The 9,194-nt window shown below is 43.5% G+C and overlaps 1 protein-coding gene across 1 annotated transcript; it reads left to right on the forward strand.

Moving 5' to 3' along the window:
* The first annotated feature begins 4,273 nt into the window (after positions 1 to 4,273).
* LOC119009302 (somatostatin receptor type 2) lies at positions 4,274 to 7,631 on the forward strand. The gene has a single exon (XM_037080406.1). The coding sequence runs from the start codon at positions 4,730 to 4,732 to the stop codon at positions 5,747 to 5,749; it is 1,020 nt and encodes a 339-aa protein (XP_036936301.1). The 5' UTR covers positions 4,274 to 4,729; the 3' UTR covers positions 5,750 to 7,631.
* The last annotated feature ends 1,563 nt before the right edge of the window (positions 7,632 to 9,194 follow it).

A 9,194-nucleotide genomic window follows, 5' to 3' on the forward strand; every position in this document is an offset into this window, starting at 1 on the left:
AAACATAGGCCTTCTTTCTGCATAAGATACTTTGATGCTTTAAGTACTTGTTGTTAATAAAAATTACTTTTGTCTGGAGTATGTTTACACTGTAGCACTCCTAGTTTCCCTTGTGAGAGTGCTAAATAAAATATTCAGGGGGTTGTTTATGGGTGCACGTGTGTGTGCATGTGTGGACTCTTGGCTGGGTTTTGACTAGAAACAGATTCTGGGGATGTTGCCAAGTGGAAATTTCCTGGATTGTGGCTCTCATCCTCCCCTCAGAGGTAATTCTGGGGTATGTTGACCTTTGGCTCATAGACCAGTCGTCAGTGATTGATTCAAATCACCCTGCGAAGCACAGCATTTTCGGTTTCCAACGCTTTTCTTTTACTCGGAAGTTGTTGCATAATCCCCGGACTTAAAATTTCCTGTAAAGCACTTTAGCCATGACGTCACTACACTGATGGCAGTGTGACTTGATATTGGTATAATCAATGCCATTCACCATCCAAACACTGAAAAACAGTTACATAAAATGCTGTTGTGAGTGTTATTGTACCACACCATCAACCTTCCGCCCATTAGAAGATTGTGTTGAACCATTTGTCCCTAAACCCTCAGTTAGTTAATTTCATTAACGTCATTAGACAGAACACAGCTTCCAAAAAGCAGCCATTTATTTCCAGCCAGTTGTGATTTACTGTGTAATTTTTTGTGAGAAGAAAGGCATAAATACATTATCCTATTATTGTTACCATGACTATTACTGTTCATTCATTAAAAAAACAAAAAGCACGTATACAAACTACACAAAAGCATTAGTGTTGTAGAAGATCAAAGTTGTGCGCTCTTTCACATTCGTAGAACCATGTTCGTGACCCAAATACAGCATACTTATGTATCCCGCATAATGATATCACAATCATTAATGTGTAGCGATGACACACACATATTTTCATCTCAGAGGATAAAAACCGGCCTTTCTGCCTGCCTCAGTGGATTTCTGTCCCGCAGGGTAAATTGAATGTTTCTGCACACTGGCGGCTCAAGAAAGAAGCCCTCGCTCTTTGATTCAGAGGACACTGACATTAAATAATGCTGATGTGTACGTCTGATGTGTTACACCCCCTCCGTGTTATGCTGATAAAACTTCAAAACATCAGCACGGGAGAAATCCCGACTTGACGTCACGCTGAATTTCGTTCTGGGGTGGTAACTTGTCGTGATATCAGCAGGAGTACACCATCAAAGAACAAACTGCCAACAGTGGTGCCAGCCTATAGCTTCATGGAGTATTTTTGTTTTCCGTCACGTGCCTTGCTCAAAAAAAATTGCTGGAATCAGCAATCACACAGGAACACATTAGTTAAAATGCCACCCCGGATACACCGAATCTGGGTATTTTTGCATTTGTATCACGTCATGACTATTGATAGAACACAGATGTCACAGTCGCAGTCGTAGTTGTTGTTCTGACAACATTCCTATGAATGTTTTACATTCTCTGTGCTCACATTGCAAGCGGCTAATTAGTGTTACTCATGAGTGTCGCTGGGTCTGTAGTCAGTGTTGCTGGGAAACAAAGTGCTGAAAATAAACCGATACCCAGAAACAATAAACAAGATAATACGACATGTGGAGTTTGCAGATTTCTTCTTCTGTGGCTTCCTCTCGCTTCCAAGTCTACTGAAAGCATTCGGTGCAGCGTGCCATTCCATGTGTATCATCTTTTACCGGCAATGCCCTCTTGCGAAACTCGATTCTGTGGGAGCTACAATAACAATAGCCTCCGATTCAAATTTAGCTGGAATGACTACATTATTACATGCAAGCTGCAGATGGTCTCTGTGTTTGATTTAAGGCTTTTATGAGGCACAATTTCATGTTGACCCCACTGAGATACCTGTTATATAACTGGTGTGGAGATTGCTATGAAATTCGGCGCAAGCATTCATGATTCCCTGAGGATGAATCCTGCAGATGTAGGCAATCCCCCTCTCAGTGCCAGCGTCCATTTTATGTTTGGTTCAGCTTACGTCTTCACAGCTATTAGATGGATTGCCATTAAATTTTCTAGATATATTCATGATCCCCAGAGGACATATCCTGATGACTTTCGTGATCCCCTGACTTCATTTTATACCAGCGTGAGGTTACTTTCTCTTGGTTTGCATGTCATTTCCAGACTTCTTATGTAGCACTAACATCAGGTAACAATTTGAATTTGTCCAATATGTTGGTTTATGACGAGATACCTTGGGGGTGAAAATGACATTACTATCAGCATTAGTTGTTCTTATCACATTTGTTACACATCTACCTGATGTGAATATCGCAGAAATGATCACGGACAAGTTTTATTCACATTACACTTGGTCATGTTTGCTGAATGATGGAAAGTGCAGATTCTAGACTGTACATTGTTGGAAACATCTGGACGCTGAAAAGTTATTTATTATATCTTCAAGTGTGAATCAGTATGTGCAAATGCAAATGCAAAACTAAAGATGGTAAAAACTTCATCACTGGTACACACATCATCACGTTCAGTGTTGTCTGATGTTAGCGATTAGCTCGAGGCACAAAGTTAAACGCAGCCTGACAGGGCTGAGCATGAAAGAATAGATGGTTAACATTAACATTTGGAGTTTCAGGTGGTCATCTTCTCATTCTCAAACCCTAAGGACAAAAAAAAAAGACAAACTATAAGACCCATTTCCAGAGTATCAAGGGTACACAAGAATGGACCTCAAAGCCATAGCTGTCGGACAGTGGCAATAAAAATCAATGATCATGTCACTGGAGGAAAGTAAGACCTGCAACAGAGCTAACTGAAGCTTATTTTCTTATAAAAAAGCAAAGTAGCTCTTAGCCCCGAGTTTGGCATTGTGAAAGATGTCATCTGTGGGATTCCACATGGCTGCAGACAGCTCTGCAGCACGTGGATGCGGATGCCAGAATGTCTGTCGGAGCGCTGCGGTGAAATACTGCCTGTGAAATACGAGGCTGTCAAACGTCTCCAAATTTAGCACCATGAAACAAAGTGTTTCCAGTGATGTTTTTACAGGGGGCTGGAGTCGGGGGCCAAGGGGCGCTTTTGGTCGTATGAAGTGCTAGTCCCTGGGGGGAGGTTAAAGCTGCCACCTAATCAGGAGGTGAGACTACAAAGGCATTTTTTTTCTTGGTAATTGGAACCAGTTAAAAGCCAGGGTGAAGGTATGTCTCCAGAAAAATCTCTGAGGAAATCCGTGGCATCTGATGATTGAGCTCTCAGATGAGGCATTAGTGGTGTTTGAAATTAGACAAACATTTCAGGATAAAGGCTGAATCGATGCGAAGAGTTGACCAGTTTTGATGGAGCTCAACTGGCAGCGTTGGCGGTAAGGGCGGGGGGGGGGTTTCTGGGGGATGTTCTTGGGTATTCAAGCTATGCGTGTCAGAGCGGCAACAGGACGGAGGTCATCGCCCATCCAGCGTCTTTAATCTTCACTCCCTCTCCTGTCCAATCTACCCGTCTGTCTTTGCCGTCTCCGTTCCATCTCAGCTCGCTCATCTCCTTTTCACCTTTTTTTTTTTTTTTTTACTCGCTTTTCCTCTCTCACCTCCTCCTCGTGACGAGTGGGGTAAGAAAAACAAGGTGGATGGGAGGAGGCGAAGAGACAAAAACAGCGTCCCCCATGTCAAATGTCAAAAAACAAAAGCCCTGAAAAAACAGACAAGAGCGCCTCACTCTCCTGTCCGGGGTCGTAAAGGTGGGTGGCCCAAGCGACGAGATTGTGTTATTATCTGCGTGCGTGTGCGTGTGTGTGTGTGTGTGTTTGTGTGACCCCCCACTGAACTGCGGAGGAGCACAGGCGTGGAGACAAAATGGATTCCAGGGAGGAGGGGGGGTCAAGTAAACAGAAGCGAAGACAAGAGGAAAGAAGGGAGAGGAGAAAGAGCGGGGAGAGAAAAAAAAAAGTTATGAAAACAAAAGTGTTGTAGCAGATGGGGGCCGGGATTTACCTTGGAAACAAGCATTACGGCACAGGGTTACTGGGGGGAGCGCTGAGGAGGGGCATGAGCCAAAGTGGAGTTTATCACAATCTCTTGAGACTGGTGGAAATAGGAGGAGGGGGGTGTGGGTGTATGTGTGTGTGTGTGTGTGTGTGTGTGTGTGTGTGTGTGTGTGTGTGGGTGGGGGGGTCACAGGCAGCACTCACACAGCAGCAGCAGCAGCAGACACACTCCTTGCACACTGTGGGGGGAAGAGATATAAAAGGGCTCCCAGGGAGAAAGAGCGGCCAGGCGAGCGTCCGAGCGTCCGCACTGCTCGTTTCCACTGCTGCGCGTCACCGAGTGTGTTTACCCGAGTGTTTGAGCGCGTGTGTGTGAGAAGGTGCACATGGGTATCTGAGATGAGCGCTGTCTACACCACAAAGGAATAAAGTCTGGCAGGTTGTTTTCCTTTTTTTTCCCCCTTTCCTCCAAAAGATAAAAGGAAGGAGTGATTGACTGGAAGGAGTTGCTGAAGCCCGTCTGTTCTCGAACCCCTAAAAACAGTGTTTGATTTTCAGATTTTTTTTTTTTCAGGTTGAATTGTTTACTCCTCTACCTCTAGAGTGCTTTTTTTTTTTTCTACTTCCACCACGGGGAACCGAGAGGTGTCTCGAGGACTGCTTGCACAGGCATTCCAACAAAAGCAGTAACAATTTAGTCGTTTTGCTTTTCTCCTCTATTTTGATCTGTCATTTCATGTGCAGACAGGATGGACACCTCACTTTTATCAGAGATAGACTACAATCAAACCTTTGTGGATGAGCACTTGTATTTGGAAGACTATATTGATGGCTTCGGCATCACCATGGCCGTCCTCTACGTGGTGGTTTGCATCCTGGGACTGGCCGGTAATTCGCTGGTCATTGCTGCCATTTTGAAATTGGACAAGATGTCTTCATCCACGACGGTGTACATTTTCAACCTGGCCCTGGCTGACGGACTCTTCATGGTCGGTCTGCCCTTCATAGCGAGCCAGAACTTCCAGAATCACTGGATGTTCGGCGACACGGCGTGCAAAGTGGTCATGGTGCTGGACGGCATCAACCAGTTCACGAGCGTCTTCTGCCTGACGGTGATGAGCATCGACCGGTACATGGCGCTGGCCAACCCGCTCCAGTTTGCCCGCTGGAGAACGCCACGCTGCGCCAAGATCGTGTCGGCTTTCTTGTGGCTGTTCTCGCTCCTCACCATCCTTCCCATGGCGCTTCAATTCTCGGCCGATCGAGGCCTGTGTATACCAAACATCGTTTCAGACGCCTGGTGGCTTGGCGTCTTGTCCTACACCTTTGTCATGGGCTTTGCCTTGCCTTTCACAGTCATGACGGCCTCCTACACGGCGCTGCTGGTCACTCTGAGGTCCCAGCGGCTCAGGGCGACGACGCCGAACCACGAGAGCCACCGGCTGGAGAGCCAGGTCACCAAAATGGTGGTTGCGGTGGTGGTGGTGTTCGGGGTTTGCTGGCTGCCATTTTACACCTTCAACTTCTACTCCCTGTTTCAAAGTATCCTGGTCCTGACCTTAGCCAGAGCTTTTGATTTTGTGGTCCTGCTGTCGTACTCTTGGAGCTGCGCTAACCCCATCCTCTACGCCTGCCTCTCCGACACCTTCAGGAAACACTTCCGCACGCTCCTCTGCCCCGCCGCCAAGTCGTCTCCCAGCATGCAGTGCAACACTGAACGGTATGACATAAATGACACAGGCGTGCGGGATGTGACCTTTCTGGCGTAGAGAGAAGATGAAAAACTTTCCCACCATTTTACTCTATTTCCATTACTCCATGTTGCACTGCATGATACTTATTTACTCTTGGTTTGTAGAAATGTGGTCAATTCTGATTTTGTTTTTTTTTTGTTTTTTTGTATGTCTCCAGTTAACTTGGAATATATTGAGGGGACATCATTTGCCTCCAAGAACAAAGTTGGACATATTTTTTGTTGATATTCCTGTCCAAGTCGATCATATACGCTGTCGTTCTGACTGTACAGTGTGTGGTTCGGTCTGTTAGCAAACAGTCGCTAATGTGATGATGTCATAGCTTTGTGACCAGCGCTGGTGGAACATAAATGTTACCCCAGGAAACCATCACTTTAACCCACACAAAGTCCACATTCAGAGTGCACTTTTCACTTTTACAATGAGTTCATTCCTTATTCCTGCCTCTGCTGACATTACAAAGACATGTGATTGGTCGGTCGTATGGATGGTCCTGGAACAACATCGATTATGCAAACAGTGTCATTCAATTGGACTTTCCATGACGCCCACATTTTCTGACAAGTCCCCCTCTTGACACAGTACAGACCCGCCTCCTGCTCTCTCAAACTTGTATAATGTGCCTTCTAATGACCCAGGCGACTGAGGTGGCCTTGCTCTGCCGCATCTCTTGTTATCCTGCGTTTCAGCAGAACTAATGAAATGAGGCACAAGAGGGATGAAGTGTGGATAGGTGGAGTGTAAACAGAACGTGGATCGCATGCCTGTGGCCGAACACCAGCACAAACACACACACAAACACACACACACACACACAGAGGCAGCCCCTCCACCGCCACAGCTGGATTATGTCCCGATGCCTCTGTGTGTAGATGTGTCGGATGTGCGTGTTTGTGCCTGGGTGGCCATGCACCTGTACTCATGCATGCTGGGAACCCTGCATGCCGCGGGCTTACTGTGGTATTCTGCTTGATCCTGATTCACTTAAGAGGATTTCCAAAAGATACAAGGTGAACAAGTATACTCACTTTATTTGCTGAGGTTATTCCTACAGTATGAAGTGAGCGAAAAAAAACCAACCTACCAGCACTTATTTTGTGTTAAAGCGAGCGTCATAATCTTTTTTTTTTTTTTTTCCCTAAATTGCTCCAAAATGGATTATGGCACTCCAGTTTTTTGTTTTTTTTTTCCTTCTTCTTGTGGCTGTAAATCCCTGAAATGTCACCAACTGAGAGATGCGAAAGCAGTGTGGGTTTAGCTTGATGAAAATGCAATTTGAAGTCGTGATGGAAAAATTGAAAAAAAAAAAAAAAAGCCTCTGTGTGTCACACAGCGGCACCCAAACAATTTCAATCACCTGAATGCAAGCAGTGGTTTCCATGTAAGAGCAGCGACATGACTCTTAGGGACATCGCTTTGGATTTGAAGACCCCCTTTTCTCCGGGGTGGACACATAAACAAGTAAATAAAACAGGCATAAACTCACCCAAGATAGATTTGGCATTTAACGAAACAAGAGATGCATGAACAGAGCCAAATGTTTTGCACAGAGACTCTAGAAAATCTGAACAGAAGGCAGGCAGTTCATATTTATCAGAGCAGATGTTGTCTGTCAATATGTAATCACGAAAAAATGATGCCTGTATACGTCTGTACTTAGTTGAAACAAGCTTCCAGTGTCAGAATATGTACCAGAGACGCAAGTGCCTCGTTTCAAAACTTGTTGTCAGCGTCTCACATTTAACGCATGTTTTGCAAAGCCAGTTATGTAATCAGTTTCATTAAGACTGCTAAACAAGACATGGAACGCATATAGGCACTCTCTCTATATATACTGTATATATGATCATTATCAGATGCCATTATTGACTGTAAATAAATAAAGTTTCTTGCCTTACATTCCCATTCCTGTCATCTCATTTCAGTGCAGAGAAATGAACTCCAGCTGTGTCACGTAGTCTGTTTTCTCGTTTTTTCAACATCGTGTGAAGGACTCATAAACAGAGTTAATGCTTTGAGACACACGAGCAATCTTACATGCAATTTCTGACAACGTCCCTGAATTCAGAGCAGAAGTGGAGAGTAAACATTTGCAGAAGTGCCTCCTCACTTTAATTCTGGGGTACTGGTACATGATGTGAGGGTTCGTGTTTTGTAGGATTCTTTACAACCTTCGTTAGTAACTGATAAATGTAGAGTTTGTTAAACTGAAGTTTATAGTTATTTGACGGTTGACATGAAAGGCTATATAAAGCATTTATTAATCAACTGTTTATTGCAACATAGGGCCTGATGTTTTTAAAGGTGCACTGTGTAGTTTCGGGGAAGAAATAAACAGACTCTCTCTGTCTTCATAACCGAATAACCTGAATAAACAAACTGAGCTTAAAGGACGACACAGTTTCGTTCTGTTTTACTTTGCTTGCATTTGGCGGACCCTGCCACCTTTCTAGCTTCACACACCTTATTTTCCTCCGAGAACAGCTTTTGTTTCGTCAGGTGTGGGAAAAATTACATTTCTGAGTTTGTAATTTGTGCCTCATTCATTTTGTAGATATTACAAGTCTGAGGTTGAATTTCTTCTCCAAAGCTACGTAGTGTCCCTTTAATACTTGGCGGTTAATAAATACTGTTTAGTTCAACTATGAACATTTGCATTTTCTGATGTGTATAAAACTGTGCAATTGCTAATCAATGGTTTATAAAGAATTTAATTGTTTGTTAACAGTTAACTAAATATTAACTTAAGTTTAATTAACTATACACACACCATTTAATGATAATAATTACTCTCAAGTTTTACCTATGCTTCTATTCCAATACACTGTAGAGGGAGATGTTGTCCTTTATACTTCATTTCTTGGACAACTACAGTTACTGCATACTTTTCAGAGTAAGTTTTTATGTGAAAAACATAGAGCAGAGGAAAGTAGCTCAGTACATTTACTCAAGTACTGAACGTTATTGTACGGCATTCTGCTACTTTTACTTAGACAACATATTTACAAAATGCAATGTGTGTTTCAATTTGTTATATCAGAAGTTTCAAACCTTTCCAGCTTGCGACCCCTACTTGAGACCACCTGTCACTTTTCAGAGTTGTTTGCAGTTCCACCAAAGGATGTATCACCATTTCAACTTGGTTTAAATGGTTTCAGCAAAATTAACTTTGTGGGGCTCGAAAAGAGGTAAAATTAGCCAATATGTCCCAAATTACTGAAGAGGAGAGTCCCCAAAAAGAATACAGATTTGTGTAGCAGAACTTCTCTTTTCCAAGCCAGTCAGTCATCAGTAATCCTCCAGATTTATCTCGCAACACAAAACCCGAAAACACAGAAAATGATCTGGAGATTGTCATCATTTGGCCCTTTAAAATGAAATAAAAAATAGTATGAAATGAAAGTAAGATCATATTCTCTGTAACTAAGCAACCAGCCACAGTTCCTGTTTAATGAGCATA

The sequence above is a fragment of the Acanthopagrus latus genome, chromosome 20 (genome assembly GCF_904848185.1).
Source record: "Acanthopagrus latus isolate v.2019 chromosome 20, fAcaLat1.1, whole genome shotgun sequence".
NCBI lineage: Eukaryota > Metazoa > Chordata > Actinopteri > Spariformes > Sparidae > Acanthopagrus > Acanthopagrus latus.

What these genes read in the sequence shown, in the direction of transcription:
- LOC119009302 (XM_037080406.1), top strand. Translation starts at nt 4,730, where the DNA reads ATGGACACCTCACTTTTATCAGAGATAGACTACAATCAAACCTTTGTG.